Source organism: Salvia splendens, chromosome 1 (assembly GCF_004379255.2).
Source record: "Salvia splendens isolate huo1 chromosome 1, SspV2, whole genome shotgun sequence".
NCBI classification, from domain to species: Eukaryota; Viridiplantae; Streptophyta; class Magnoliopsida; order Lamiales; family Lamiaceae; genus Salvia; species Salvia splendens.
Window position 1 is genome coordinate 21,609,848 of NC_056032.1, and position 16,930 is coordinate 21,626,777.

Genomic DNA, 16,930 nt, shown 5'->3' on the forward strand with positions numbered 1-16,930 from the left:
GAGAAAAAACTTGACAAAGGTAGAAGGTGACTAATTTTGTAGACACCCCAAAATGGAAAAGGAAAATTATTTTGATGGGACGGAGGGAGTACTTATGAACTAGTGAAAGATTTAAACTGGCCAAGTCAAAGGTTTATTTATGCACACTGCAGTTATTTCTCATCATCCAACATTTTCCATTTAAAACGTACAACATCTCTGTCTCTCCACCATTCTCAACACGAACCAAGCCATGCCCGATATCAATAATACCTCGTTAGCACCAAAACATTCTTAAATCATCTGTAGCTGAAGTAACCGGCATCGCCTCTCAAGAGTGGACGTTGGCAGCATATCTGAGGTTCACCCGTGTACTCATCTCTGAAGATGGCAAGGAGACTGATTTAGATGAGCATCTCTTTTAAGCAACAAACATTCTCCTCCAATAGTTGAGAGTAAGAGCTCCCATTTCTTCTATAATTGCTTGTAGAAGAGAACATAAGCCTGTTCATGCAAAACTTTGCTCGTGCTGATGGTAGTAAGGGATGCATCATCAAAACGCAGCCACTGACCATTAGGGCAACGGACATCAGCGGTATAATGGCCTTTCGATGCTTCCCTCCCATGATGTGTTACTGTGGCAACAAGTTCATATCTCCGACCCTGTATATATACAAGTGATATGATAACTCTCCTTTTTCAAACTGCCTTTTCTTGCATTCGGTTAAGTAGACATGCTACCGGAAAAGAAAATAAAAGGTTGCACAATTATCACCACCTAAAATAGAACTTTTGGAAATTTTATTCAATAATACAAAAAGGGTAACACGCAGATGGTAACATATACTCCCTCCGTCCAATAAAAATAGTTATTTTTCTCTCAATTACTTTACTCTCTTACCGCTTTAACTATTTAATAGTATCATTTTTGCAAAACGGGTGCGAAAAAGAAACGACCTAACTACCTTGGGACGGGAGTATCATTTTCCTATCTCCTTCACATAAGACTTATGTGCAGTAATCATCAAGATTCAAGACAGAAGATCCCTAAAATGTCTTTGGTAATACACTTAATACCTCAAGGATGGAAAGCCATATTCAGACATTTTGAATTCAATAATAAAGATTTGGCCGCACATATTTCCTTATTTCAATTGGATGTTCACAATTATCATTAACGGGAAGCCTGTGAAGGATTCAGAGAAATATTACCTCCGCATTAGAAGAGACGAGCAGATCACGGCTCAATGCAAGGTCAAGAGGGAAATGTACAGGCTTGTGCAGTTTAGTGCTACCATAGCTGCCATAGCTAAAACGCTTAAGGTGTAGGATCATAATCTTCGGAAGTGTTTTTATGTTAATAAACTTCCTGGCAGCAACAACCCCGACCTGAGATTTCATGATATATCGTCACCATGAATAAATATTCCCATAATAAAGGCACATGCATGTGTACATAGAGCAACAGGAATGCTTTGTTGCTAAAACCAATCAAATAAAGTAAAGATAAACAATATAACTTGAGGTAGATGATTATAGTACTATCTCCGTTCCCTCATAGCTGAGTCACTTCTTTTTTTGCACTTGTTTTGGGAAAATCATAATAAATAGTTAGAGTGGAGAAAGATTAAAGTAAGAGAGAATAATGTAGAGAAGACTTTTCACTATATTATTCTAATTTTTCTCCACTTTAACTATTTATTATGATTTTCCTAAAACGAGTGCAAAAAAGAAGCCTATGGATGGAGTATATATATACAGTGCAACTCAGCTATGAGGGAACGGATGGAGTATATATACAGTGCAACTCAAATAAGCCCTAACACTAGAAATTTTAAAGACAACATAGCATAGCATAAACTACAATAGTAACAATACACATGGAAACTGAATGTTTTCAACAAGAACTCTTCAATACAAAAGCGGACACTCAATAAGATAATCCTGGAAGGAACACATTAAATCTGCGAAAAAGAAAATAAAAAAGTAAATAAAAGCATATCATCAGGTTAATGTAAAGTTGTTAGTAAATACTCCATCCGTCCGTCCCATTCAAAATGTCCACCTTTCCTTTTTAGTTGTCCCACTTAATGTCCACTTTCTATATTTGGAAATAAATCCCTCTCTCATGGCGATCCATAAAAAAACACCAATACTAAGATCAGCTAGAATAAAGTGATAGCTAAAAGGAATTATTGAATAACTTAGTAAAATGGATATGACTGCTATGGATGGACCAATACTGAATAAACACATCTCTCCTCATTTAAATATTCAACTACCTTTTTCTCTCTACTTACTCCACCGAACAATTCATCCTAAAATGACATCTTGAGTGGAACGGAAGGAGTACATTAACTTAAAGATAGCAGTGATTTTTCCACGATTTAATTTCACCCAAATTGAATCTGACATAAGGAATGTGGAATGTTGAACATCTTGCAGCTCCTCAATTTCAAGTCCAAGGCATTTCCATGTAACTAAAAACAAGATGAAAAAAGAGGCCCATGCAAACTTATTAGATCAATTGATAATCAATGAACTAATGTTCACCACTGTAATCAATTTGGGGGGAAACGGATCTTTCTAACAACACCCAATTCCATACCTAAAACACTAGTGAACTAACACATAAAAATTTAAACTTTTTATCCATCAAAATTAAGCAAACGCCAGATTAAAGTGAAGTTGAGTCTCTGGAATAAAATCAGACCTTAGAAGGATGACTCATGTTGTGTAGCAATTAATCCAGGAATCTAGCAAAAGTTGGGGTAGAGATTCTCTGATGTAAAATAAATAAGAAAAAGTTTGGGATATCTGCTGAAAATAATCAAGAATTTATTTTGAGAGGTGAGAGGGGCGAGACCGAAAATTGAAGAAGACATGTGAGAGAAACCAGAGTTTGAACGTGGAGAAGAAGCATCGACCTTTAAGCTATGGAGACTGTGATTGGGGTTTTGGGTTTTGCCTTAATCCATCTCCAAACCATACTCCAAATCTTTTTTTAAAAAAAATCACCAACTATACATTATATCAAAACCCCTTTTTTTATTTTTAACGGACTAAACATAAAAATTGTCCTAAACATATTGTTAAAATATGAAATTGGTCCAAAATATTTGCTTTCCGAAATCGGCTCCATAATAAACAAGATTGTTGTCAATCTGGTCCTTTTTTTTATAGCACCGTCAATTTATTACGGTCCACCGCGAGTTAACGATTTTTACCAGATTAGCCGATTTTGATTAATGTAGCTAATTTTATAAAAAAATTAATTTATGAAATATTAGAAAATGCAAAATAAATACTCCCTCCATCTCATAATGGATGCCACCACTATCCTTTTTAGTTTATCCCATAAGGGCATCTCCAGTGGCTTTCGCCCAGCAATAGCTCAACCACAAACTCCTCCTGCCACATCATCAGGACAAGCAAATAGCCCAGCAATAGCCTAGACACATCACCCCTAATTATATAAAACAAATAATTGGCAATCAAACAAAATACGAAATTAAATTTACGACACAGATATGGGAAAATCCAATTATTTTATTTAAATTTTAAAAAAAGTACATTTAAAAAAATTACATAATTAAAAAAAACTAACGCCGTGCAATCCTCCGCGCCCACAACTCTTCAATTAAATCCTTTTGGAGTCGAATATGAGCATCTGTTTGGCGCATGTCGGCATGTGCTTGGAGGAGGCCGGCTTCATCGTGCGGACCCCATTTCGTACGTTGGGGGCGGCTATGTCGTGGCTTGGACCGGCTTCAATCACTGTTCGGCGGTGGACAACTGGTCATGGTCGTGGTCGAGGTACCGCCGGCTGCAAGGCCCTCTGCAGCAGCCGATCAATCTCACGGTTCGTATAGGCCTCTAACGATTCGTTCATTCGACGATCGTACTACTCATCATCCCCACCACTACCACCACTACTACCACCAACGTTGCTCATTTTCCGTTGTTGATCTTGTACATAAATTAAGATAGAGAGTACTCGTTAAAACAAGTGGTGCGAATGAAAATGACGTGCAAATCGCGTATATATAGTATTTCGAAAATTAAAAAAAAACATTAAATTCGCTCGCCGATTGCTCGCCGGTCCTGAGCCTGCAATGGCGGCAAGCAGACCGGCGAGCGCTCGCGAATAGGCCAGAGCTAGCTGATTTTTTGCCGAAATGGCGCTCGCCGGTTCCAATGGTTCGGCGAGCGGACCGGCGAGCGCCGGAAATCGGCTAGCCTGCCCGCTCGCCGCCATTGGAGATGCTCTAAAAGATGTCACATTTTCTATTTTAGAAAGAGTTCTCTCTCACATTCATATAAATATACTATTTTCTCTCTCTATCTAACACACGAAACAATATCTCCTAAAATCCCGTGACATTCTCCAACTATGCCATCTATTATGGGACAGAGGGAGTACTTTGTTGACATCATTGTCGACACTAATTGAATTGTACCATTTTCAAGACCTATTTGATCTTGTTTATAAATATGATGAACTAGTTTGACGTTTATTTTGTTGCATGTTTTCTGCTATGTAGCATATTCAAAACCTACATATACATTTCAACATCCATCGTATAGATTTTTTTTCAAATTCAAAATCAAATTTCAACAAAAATTAGGGTTTTCATTCAAATCCATCAAATTACTAGAATATACAACAATTGTTACAACAACAACAAAGCATAGACAATGCGAAACAACATTCATTAATTTCCCAATATTTTGCTTAATTTCTGATAAAGGCTAAACAATCAAAATCGGAACCGGCCAGTGAGGTTGACGAACTGACGGCTTCGTCTTCATCGATGGGCTCGCACCACTTGAAGAAGCAACATTCTTTTCTCTTACATAAAAAGTAACATTTCCCCTTTGTCGGTTTTGCTTGGCTGGTGACAATACGGAGCGAAGTCACCTTCTTGCAATTGCAGAAAACCTAGCTAAAGTGGAGGTGTCGGGCGCCACCGTTGTCGCCGGAACCCCTGTTGCACCTTGACCGCCCCATATCCGACGAGTCCGACGAGTTTTGTGGTTGTTGCAAAGAAGGATAAATTATGGTTCTTGTTCTTGGATGTGGGGAAGAATGAAAAGAAAAGGAGAGAGGAATAAAGATGAAGACTTAGGAATAGAGTGAATCGGGTTTTTAAACTTACTAATTTCTGATTTTTTATTTTACGTTTTCTAATATTTCATAAATTATTTTTTTTATATAAAATTAGCTACAATCAAAATCGGCTAATCCAGTAAAAAAATCGCTAACTCACGGTTGACCGTCAGAAATTGACAGAACCGTAAAAAAGGACCAGATCGACAACGATTTTGTCTGTTATGAAGCCAATTTTTCAAAAAGTGAATGCTTTGGACAATTTCGTATTTTGGCCATATGTTTAGGACCAATTTTGACATTTACTCTATAATTAATAGAGTAAATTGATGGGGTTGGTAGCAGAAGAACAAATAAATCAGAGAATTAGATCTATTTAACATATTATTTAGACAAAATCTATCTACGTAATTATCACATGTATCATGCTTAAAACATGAATTAAAACATGTGTTTGATTAAATGAAACCTAAAACATGCTTTTCTACGGAGATGATTTAATACCTTCTTGATCCTCCAAAGAATCACAGATGAGTCGTTACTACTCCACGTGATGATCTTCAATACTAGACAATAAATCTTCATACTGGTTCCCGAACTATATTTCGATATCAGGGGGGACTGATCTTATCCAACTATATAGGACTTGAATAAAGATGACAGAACTCCCACACAAAGTAGGAGAGGGAAAAATCGGCGTCTACTCAGAGAGAGGGGGGACGAAAATTATGAGAAAAAGTGTAATTTGTCTCTCTTTTATTCTCGTATTTATATTAAGTTACATATTGAGCCCAATCAGGAATCTATGGAGGTGTGGATGAGGCCACACCCAATTGGCTCATATCTAATTAAATTGAACCCCAATTTAATTAATTTAAGCTCATATTGAATTACTCATCCAAATCCGAAATTACAAGTAATCCAGATTTTCACTTTTAGAAAGTTATTTCCCGCGCTAAAGATATAAATGTCCATTAAATAATTAATATCTTGTTAATTCCAAGAGTGGACTCAGCAAGAAACGCTTATTTATTATTCATGGAATAATTAAATTCCAACTAGCTAGGTTCTGAATAATAAAACTTTGTTTCGAGCTCCTCTTGAAGACATTATCAAACTAGACTCATCAGGCGCGCGTTCCAATATAATAGCAATCCTAGCACCGGTAGTATTAATCACCACTATCCAAAATATCAGGATTATTGGGTTGCGAAAACCCGTACCATTTTAAATCAAAGTAATGCATAATCAATAACGTATGCTCAATGCTAAATATATTTTAAGAAATGATTATTTATCAAGATCTCATATTTCAATAGATAGCATAAAGACATGTCTTGCTGTTAGATCCATTCAGTGTTATAACACACCAATGTCATCTTATTTCAGTAAGGCTTAGAAATATACGGACTGACATTGCAACCTTTCACGATAGGTAGTCAAAGACTATCTGAGTTGTGAAATTTTGTTCTTCCTTTGTTTAGAACTAACCGTGTTATCTTAAAGTGGACGACGCCCACAACCGGTCTACAAAACAATGACTTAGACTTGTTATGTTTTTTATATATTTAAACATGTAGAACAGCTATTAAATGCAAAACATAACACCATTATAACAAAATAATACTTCCTCCGTCCATAATAGATGTCACACTTTCTTTTTTAGTTTGTCCCATAAAAGAGGTCACATTTTCTTTTTTAGAAAAAGTTCTCTCTCACATTAATATAAATATACTATTTCTTCTCTCCACCTAATACACAAAACAACATCTCCTAAAATCATGTGTCATTCCCCAAGTGTGCCATCTATTACGAGACAAAGAGAGTATGTTTTATTCCTTGAAAAATAAAATAAGAATTTTTGCAATATCTAATGTTATAGGTAATTTCTGGTATATAAATTAAACTCTAACATAAACAACATAAATCACTTTATAGGTGATTTCTGATATATAAAACTCTAACGTAAACAACATAAATGACATAAATGGTCCCTGTCAATTGTATTTGCTCTGTTATGGTACTTGGCAAATTTGATTAATTACCCGAGCAATAGTGGTAATCACATTTTTGGCCATTTTGCACATTTTTAAGACATTTCTACCCTTTCTAATTTTTTGTCTTTAGAACATATTTGTCCATTGATTTACTCTTACTCTATTATTCTCGTTCTCTAACTACTGCAAATTATTTGTATTTTTTTATCATGTCAACAAGCTATTTATTTATTAACCATTTATACTGTTTTTGTCTTGTTAACATATTTCACATGAAAAATATATTCTCTCATGATTTTGTCAAAAAAATATTTTATGTCTGTCAAAATTAATGTATTGGTGTCAAATTAATCATACCATTCAATGCCGATTATAAGTTGACTTTTTTTTAGTATAAAATACAGTTAGAAATTAAGAAAGAACTGTGAAGAAAGGATAAACATAACATTCAATGCAGATTATAAGTAGACTTTTTTTAGTATAAAATACAGTTACAAATTAAGAAAGAACTGGGAAAGAAAGGATAAGAGGATGTATGACAATAAAAAATAAAGTAGAGAGAAAAATCATAAATGAAGTGGGATAAGAGAGAATTAAATATGAGTAATTGGAAAAAAAAATTATAAAGTCTGATGTAATATTGGTTTATTGTTTTCAGTTATTTCATAGTAACAAATTTATAGTCATCTATATAAATATATTGTTCATATTTTAGCATTGTTTGCTTTACTTTATTCATTTAGTTCAATTTCAACACATTAAAATTTGTTATTGACATTTTAAAATTTGGTACGAATCAAGAATCGTCTCTCGAAGTAATTGCACCTCCAGCTATGACTCTTACTTTGACAATGACAAATATTTACATTTAATAGTTTCAGAAATTATATATCATACTAACATTTAAATTTTGTTAACAAATTTTAGCTCATGAAACACTACACAAATTTTGTTCACTTTAAAAGATGATAAATAATTTATGGAGTAATATAGTTGGGGAAAAAGAGACTACCGTTGCTTCACCAAATTTTGTGTCGCTAATATGCAGGGTTTAAATACATAAGTCCCGAATGATTCTGAGGCGAAAGCTCAATTAAAGTTTATTGCACCTTCAAACCGAAAATCACTGCTCACTCGCACGACATGCGCACCCGAGAAACGCATGCTGTCAAAGAACAGCGAAATGCTACATGAAAACAATAAAAACAGCCAACTAACTCAAACAGCATAAATGTACATAACAGGCAAGGATTCTCAAACAGCAGACCCTAAAAGCAATCAATTTCAAGGTCTGCGACATAGTCTTCATGAACGCTCTGACAACTCGACGCTCATGCTCCCTCGCCTTCCAGCTAAACCATGTCAGGAACTTCAACCTGAACTCCATACTGACATGACCCCCCTGCTCAAGCCCCCAGATGATCCTCACAATGTTTTCAAAGTCCTCATCCAATCCTTTGCTCTTCTCCACTGCTGCTGTGCTTGTCTTTGTATCGGGCACTTGAAACTCAGGAAGTGTCAGTCTAACCTGTAGAGTCTCGGCCTCAATACCTCCGACTCCCATGCATTTTTCCCTGCTTTGAGGCTCTTTTCCTCTTTTCTGGACAAGCTTCTCTCTAGAATCTGATTTGACATCTGCTCTGTTCTTGTATCGATGTACGGAATTAGAGACCAAACCCTCTGCTATTAGATCAACGGAGATTACTGTTTTAGTTTTCAACGAGTAGATCTGCTAAAGATATGCTGTGTACATACCACTGAGATTTAAAAGTGAGCTGGAATTTGAAATCTGAAGTTCTTCAGCTTTTTGAATAGCAAGCTTGCACATAACTGGCTGCATTAAGTCTTCCAGTGTGTGCACGGGGAAACTTGACCGCTGCTTCACTGATTGGACCTAACTCCCTCTCTTACGCGACCTTCATATCTTCAATGAACTTGTGGAGTTCAAAAAATCTGGATGTTCCGCTGTAACTCAAGAATATCCTATAGCACAGGAGATCGACATGGTTGGAATCCATAGCAATCTTTAACTGCTTCTTCCAGCATCTGCCACTCATTTCAGATCAAGAAGCCCGACATAAGGTAAGTGTGAAGTCACAAAACAAGTTGAGTATATGAAAGTAATCTGACCATTAAGATTACAAAATTTCAAATATGGAGATAAGCTAATTACAAATTGTAAAGTCTGCCTCTGAAAGGTAAGTATTTATGAAGCACAATGATGATTCTTGGAACACAAAAAATAAGTGCTAACTAGTAATGTATTTACGGTTTACCAGACCCGCTGTTAAGAAGATGACCATGCACAAATATGAGCTAACTATGATTTACTGTGCACTTATTTCACACGCACGCCGCACACACAAAAAAAGGGCAAGAGTGAAACAAAAAGATTTTAGTGAGAACTTCTGTGGTTTCCCCACCAAAGATAGCTCCTACTAGTAAGACTACTACAACTATGACCAAGGCCCCAGATGTGACTAGTATGGTGGAATGAGATACAAAGATGGGGTGAGAAAGACCATTTCTATATTGATTCATATTAGTTACAGTATGTCTGAAAAAAGAGGAAAGTTAAGTTATTGGAAGAAAACATTGAAACATAAAACCCAATTATTGAGGAAACATTACCACATGTAGCACAAGTATAGGAGTCATTCCCGACTATCCCATGTCGAAGAGCACCCTCAACATGACAGGAAGAGCCACAGGAACCTTCTGAACCAGACTCAGGTGTGCATTTCAACCAAAGGCTTGGGTCCATATTGTTATCAAATCGACAACAAATACAGCAACAACACCTCTTGCAAAACCCGGGAACAGTGGATTGTGTAAAATGCATAAACCTCAAGATCTTAGCTTGTAAAAGATGCATTTTACTTGCCATGAAAACCGCATTTTTCGAACCACAATAGAACATATTAATAATATACTTGCCTAAAAATTCAATGGATAAATTTTCTGAACTAAGAAACACTGTTTCATTCTCATCACATTTACAATTTTCTGAACTAAGCATATGATACGTGCATATCCATTTGAAGATTCCCATATCTTTATTAATTAGTTATTTTGATTTACCGTATCTTTATGATATCTATTTTCTTGCTCATTAAGTTAGTATTAGTATTATAAAAAGGGTTATTGTGATTCTCTTCCATCAATCAAGGAATATATGAATTTAGTCTCTTTATGTTTTATTTTATGCACTTTGTTTAAACCTTGAGTTGTCGACGGGATTCTGCCTCCCGGGACTTCTCTTTTATCGTCTCCGGCATCTTGATAAGGGTATTTCCCTTATCAATTGGTGCTTTCATCTTCGAACTCATGGCAGAAGTCAATCTTCGTTCATGGCCGGAGATATTGCAAGCTTCCGAAGGCTTGCAACTGAATTCAACAGTCGTAACCTTGCAGCATATAGTGGCATGGATGGCACGCTTAGAGTCTAGATTGGAAGAGTTGGAGCAGCGTGCTGTGACGCCGATTCCCCCGTCGCGCCCCGAACCTGACCCACCGGACGGCCCTCTGCTGTACGCCGTTGCACAGCCGCCTTACCAGCCATCGGTTCGTTACCAGCAATAGATAAACCCGCTGCACCAAAACCCTCCCTCCGGCTGCACCTACAATGCTGTAACAGATCCATACATGTTGTCGGCGACCACGTTTCAGCAATTATACGCAGTACAGCGTACCCAGCAATACCTGCAGCTGCCGTCGTCCTACCAGCCACCGCCCGACACAGGTTGCTTGCCCTGCGGATTACCGCAGCCTAATCGCCAAGACCCTATTTCAGTGTGGTTTCCGCCGGAGCAACCCAAGGTCAGCACACCGAATTGTTGGGATGCTACTGACTGCCGAGTCTCCAGCCTCCTGCCACCAGCACAACAGCTCACGGACTGGCAGCAGCTACACCAGCTCGGCATGCCCTTGCTGGAGGATCCGACGCCAAATATGCAGGAAAGGGAGATTCAAGTCCTTGTTGATGAGAATAAGGCTCCATCAGAGACAACAAAGGATGAGCATAGATTAGAACATGAAGAATTGGTTTTTGAAAAAGATGTTTATCTATGTGCATTTGTTGGAGATGTAGTTGAACATGCCCTTTCAAAGGGTTTGAAGGCAAATTCTTTTGATGGAAAAATTGATTCATATATTTCCGATGACACTAACAAGCAGTCCAAGAAAGCTAAGGAGTTCTTTTCCACCATGGACGTGCTTATGATACTTCATCAGCTTTGTGCACGACATAAGCAAATGCACAGTTTTGATCCAGGAGGGGATACCTCGCCAAAGCTTTTGTTGGCCACATTCTTCGTTTTGTCGTGGTTTCCACCTTGAGGACAAGGTGGATTTTAACCGTGGGGGAGTTGATACGTGCATATCCATTTGAAGATTCCCATATCTTTATTAATTAGTTATTTTGATTTACCGTATATTTATGATATCTATTTTCTTGCTCATTAAGTTAGTATTAGTATTATAAATAGGGTTATTGTGATTCTCTCCCATCAATCAAGGAATATATGAATTTAGTCTCTTTATGTTTTATTTTATGCACTTTGTTTAAACCTTGAGTTGTCGACGGGATTCTGCCTCCCGGGACTTCTCTTTTATCGTCTCCGTCTCCGGCATCTTGATAAGGGTATTTCCCTTATCAGCATACCATTTCCTGATAATGGTATTGCATTTTTCATCAATCAACTCCATATAGTAGATAATAGGTGATTTAAAAAATCAACCAAATGAGTAAATAAAATAAGATGCCAAGTGAATATATCTTTCATTTTTCACCTCAATTCCCAGAAGAAGAAAAGTTTGAAGAAAGAAACCATAGTGCACACATATATGAGCGTTCACTATTTGAGCTAGAAGGTTATTAAATATTCACAACGCATCTTGTAACCGTTCAAGGATAAATGATATATAATGTGTAGCAATTATTGATGCTAATAAAAGAAACAAAAGACAGTGAGCTGCATAAACAAAAGTTACATACCTCCACATAATTTTACTTGTCTGCAGAGAGTAGGTGCTTTTTCTGGACACTTTTTATGCATGTGATTTGAGTATTACTTGAAATGCAGTAAAAGTTAAAAAGTAAAAAACAAGTATCATGGGTACATACTCATAGCCTAACAATAATGAATATGCATATTAACATAAATTCATAGATATACAGATCTGTCCACTTCAGATTTAAAAACATAAATGAATCTTGGGATCCATGATCCATTATGTTAATATGGATACAAAAGAATACTGAGAAACACACGACAACATATGCACATCAAGTCATGCGAGTATACTTTTGAGTAAATTGACTGTATATGTTCATTGTTATTAATACCCATACACAATCAGCTCATGTAGTCACACACATACTCATACCCTGTTTTCATCTACTTCAAATGAGCTCGTAAAAACTAGCATTCAACTGCTATATTGTGGGTAATGATACAATTACAAACTCTCGACTTTAAGTTCTGAAGTCTCAAATAAAAGTCCCATCTACCCAATAATCAATTTAAATATAAATTTAAATGTAAATGCTAATCTTCAACCAATGCCTAATGATAGAACACAACTGACAAACAGAGGGCTGCCTTATTTTCAAAATTTTGAATCTTACACCCTCGACCACTTCTGTGCGATGGATACCCTATATATCCAACAACTCGGCGATATTCTTTCTCAAAGTTCTTACAAATTAGGAATTTCCTTCAACGCGGCCATCCAGATGTACATTACAAAAATGACAGCCTTGTCCAGTACTAGCTGAACCATGATAGACCTTCTAGTTTGTATCACAGTGTGACTAGTGATGCAATAAATCAGCACGGTAAAACGAAATAAGCAGCTTTGGCTCCTTATGAAAAAACTAGAAACTTCAACAAAACAGTTGCATAAACAATATAAACACCAATGAGTACAAACTTACACGAGCCTAGGTACCGAAACGAGCAAGAGACAACAATGTTATATAACCAAAACAGCAAGAGAAACTCCCTCTATTAGTCTTTGAACCTGCATCCACAGATCAGTGTCCTATAATAATGATAACAAAGGCTAGAAAGAAAATTTGACGTCTAACAAAAACTGATTTCTACTAGCAAACATCAGAAAGTGTAACTGCACATGGTTAACAACTTAAGTGCATAGTATTTGATAAAGGAGTCTCAGTATCTCCATTTTCTGGAAAAAAGATACACATAAGAATTTAACAACAACAACAACAATAATAATAATAATAATAATAATAATAATAATAATAATAATAATAATAATAATAATAATAATACAAATTGAAAATGAGGAAAAACAGTGGGAGCTAAGGGATTTGGTTATTACTAATGTCCGTCTTCTTGCGAATTGCCTTGCAACATCAGTTACCATTCTCCAATCTGGAACCGCTTCTAGGCTTTCAGGAAGGTAGACTTGAGGTTGAGGATTTGAGTTGCTCACAAGTATATTACAGCCTACCATTTGAATCTCAAGCCATCCATAACACTTTCTCCAAATGCGATCATAGAAATTGCAAGAGCACATAAGATTGATTACCAATATCTTCCTATGGATTGGAGCACAAAACACATAATTTATCCATAGCACAAGAAACTAATCCCCTTATCCCCAAATTATCTCTAGTAAAAGCTCTATTTCAAAGGGAAAAGAAGAGACCTTAACTTCAAAACTCTCAAATCCCTTTCAATTTTAGCATTGCTCAAAAGGAATTTCTGTTTCCATCCTCCTCCTTAATAATAAGAGCTGAATAACGCCTTGAAGAATTAAAGATAGTAACGTGTTACGATTTGAAGGAAAAAAGATAATCCCTCTGATTTCGGGAAATGTTTGCAGAATTGCGATTTGATTTAATGCAAAAATGGTGCCAGAATTCTGTTACTAGTGCAGTCGCAATTTTAATTTTTACTAATAAAAAAAGAGACTGTCACTGCTATACAATCTATTCTGAATCGTAGATGGTTAAAAAAAGACTTCTTTATCAAATTTGGGAAAATCAGGTATCTAGGCTAGATTACGTTTAAGTAAATGTACCCGTTTTGCTATCTCTTTCATATATTGGAAAAACGCTAACCGTATTAGTGTTTCTTTAAGTAAAGACGCCAACCGCATTGGCGTTTCTTTAAGTAAAGACGCCAACATAGTTGGCGTGTTTTAATTTCAACTTATTTTAGTCATATTTTTTATAAATACAGTATCGAGTGTAACACGCCATTGAGTTTGGCGTGTATACTATAAAACGCCTTTTAAGAGGGCGTGTTTATGAAATTAGAAACGCTGAGTAGAATGGCGTTTTGATAAAAGACGCCAACAAGGTCGGCATGTTTTTCTGAAAAACGCCACTCTCACTGGCGTCTCTAAGATGGATAAATTTTGGCCAATTTTTTCCACGAAGGAATCGGACATTCTGTAAAAACTCGCCAGCCCCATTGGCGTGTTTCATAACACGCCAACAACGTTGGCGTTTTTCAGAAAAACGCCACTCTCATTGGCGTCTCTAAGATGGAGAAATTTTGGCCAATTTTTTCCACGAAGGAATCGGACATTCTGTAAAAACTCGCCAGCCCCATTGGCGTGTTTTATCAAAAAACGCCAATCCAGTTGGCGTTTTTAATGAAAAAACGACAATCAAGTTGTCGTTTCATAGAAAAAAAACGTCAGCCATAAATACAGAAGTCCAAATATTACACAATGCATAAGTCCAACTGAGTATCCATCCTTGAAAGAGCATTCGAGCAGTTGCGTCTGTCGTGACCTGGTTGACGGCAATGTTTACATCGGCGTCGGGCTCGTGGCTGGTCAGCTTCACGGACATCCATCTGATTAGGAATCCTAGTAGTATGGTATCGACCGCGACTTTTAGGCATTAACTGAGCTCGTGAACATTGCAAAGTCCATTCAGGCACGGCCCAATAATCTTGGTGTCTGAGTGGATTGAACACCGTAGAATATTGGTGTACCCAAACACTTGTGCGGTATACGGGATCAACAAGCGACAGCATGTTGTCGTTTCTAAACCGCGCAACTGCCGCTGCATGTGAACATGGAAGTCTCCACATCTGCCACTTTTGACATTTGCACTTCGACTCCAAGTACTTTACCTTCCACTTGTTATCACCCTTTCCACCAAGTCGACGTTTTGTTCGAACCACATAAATCCCTGCAATTGCGTTTGATGCTCTGAAATTATGTAACTGACCTTTTACATCATGTTTGCACACTTTCTCATGCACCCACGGGGTAAGTGGCGTGGCACACTGTGTTGCTGCAATTGACCGCTCATTGAACCATTCTATAGTCCTCCAAAATATCATGTCAATGCAAGCTTTGATTGGGAGTTGTCTTGCGCCTCTCAACACATTGTTGTAAGATTCCACAATATTAGTGGACATCTCACCCCATCTTTTGTGTTTGTCGTACGCCAAATTCCATTTTTCTAAATCCACGGCATCAAGGTACTGCAAAGCCTCGTTGTCGATGTCTCGAAGTAAACGACGTCTTTTCTTAAACTTGCACTTTTTGGTAGCTATACCAATTTTCCAAACAAGTCTTTTAACCATGATACCTTTGTAACTCTGCATAACATTCTTTCTAACATGTACCAAGCAAAACCTGTGATGACCTAAAAGTTCTTCTTTCCATATGGGAGAATTCATTGCATCTATGATTCCCACATGCCTATCAGATATGACACATATTTCATGCTTTGTTACATGAAGTCTAATGCGTTCCATAAACCAATTCCAACTTTCTTTGGTTTCCTCATCAACAATGGCATATGCAACAGGCAAACATTTCTTATTAGCATCAAATCCAACGACAATAAGAATTTTACCTCGACATTGTCCACGTAGATGAGTTCCATCAACCGTTAAAACTGGTTTGCATAGTTGAAAAGCCTCCACAGCGGGTCCAAAAGCCCAGAATACGTACTTGAATACCTTGTTCATACCATTGCTTAATATGTCATCGTGCAACCATTCCACAATTGTGCCAGGATTTTGTCTTTGCATTTCATTCAAATAAGCTGGTAAAACTTTGAACGACCACTCCCATCCACCGTATACAAGCTCAATCGCTGTCCTCCGAGCATACCATGCTTTCTTGTAACTAACTTTGACATGAAATCTATTTTCAATATCCGCCACAATTGCTTTTACCTTGTAGCAAGGATCATTTTCTATCTGATGTCGAACACTCAACGCTATCATACCCGACGAAAGATTAGCGTGCCCATTATAGTTACGATCCCCCATGCAAGTATGAGCAGTGCTAAACACTCTAATTTGCCAGTGTTCATCATGCTTTCTCAGTGTTGCTCGACACTCCCACAAACATTTCGGTAATGAGGTATCCTTCGGATTTCCTTGTGGCCACTTACAAACTGCATGCCATCTCTTTCCTTTACTTTCAGCAACTGTATATTGTCGGATTTTTTCCAAATGCCAATGAGTCACAGCTGCCTTCAATTCCAACTTCGTTCTAAATTTAGTATGCAAACCGACATTGCTAGGATCTTTTTCACTCCAATAATGTACACTGGGATCATCACGCTCAAAGTTTTTGGGATCAAAACTATCATATGGACCTGGTAAGGTGCGAAAATAGTTGATTCCACGCTGTGGGAACTGTGGAACTACTCTTCCTCCAACTGCCCTTCCACCAACTGATGTTTCTCCAACTGCTGTTTCTCCAAGTGGAATGGATGGTCTTGAAGCAACAAATTGTTCATCATCCGACGGATCACCATCTAAGTCTGTACTAACAGGGTCGGAATCTTCAGAATAATAAGGTGATTGTGGATCAAGAAAGTCGGCTTTATCAG

At 37.2% G+C, this 16,930-nt stretch overlaps 2 protein-coding genes across 3 annotated transcripts; both read right to left on the reverse strand.

Annotated features, from left to right (window-relative positions):
- Nucleotides 1-92: 92 nt before the first annotated feature.
- LOC121797224 (ubiquitin carboxyl-terminal hydrolase 24-like) lies at nucleotides 93-2,958 on the reverse strand. Its single transcript, XM_042195983.1, has 3 exons — nucleotides 2,693-2,958; nucleotides 1,192-1,368; nucleotides 93-642 (listed from the first exon to the last, which is right to left on the reverse strand). Exons 1-3 carry the CDS (start codon nucleotides 2,708-2,710, stop codon nucleotides 454-456), a joined length of 384 nt encoding a protein of 127 aa, XP_042051917.1. The 5' UTR covers nucleotides 2,711-2,958; the 3' UTR covers nucleotides 93-453.
- Nucleotides 2,959-8,104: 5,146 nt separating this feature from the next.
- LOC121745280 lies at nucleotides 8,105-9,103 on the reverse strand. 2 transcript variants are annotated; one of them, XM_042139133.1, is made up of 2 exons: nucleotides 8,842-9,103; nucleotides 8,105-8,766 (listed from the first exon to the last, which is right to left on the reverse strand). In XM_042139133.1, the coding sequence occupies exons 1-2, from the start codon at nucleotides 8,924-8,926 to the stop codon at nucleotides 8,300-8,302; spliced, it is 552 nt and encodes a 183-aa protein (XP_041995067.1). In that variant the 5' UTR covers nucleotides 8,927-9,103; the 3' UTR covers nucleotides 8,105-8,299. The 2 variants fall into 2 exon arrangements, with proteins under 2 accessions (XP_041995067.1, XP_041995059.1); XM_042139125.1 differs by having other exon boundaries at nucleotides 8,105-8,769.
- Nucleotides 9,104-16,930: the final 7,827 nt, after the last annotated feature.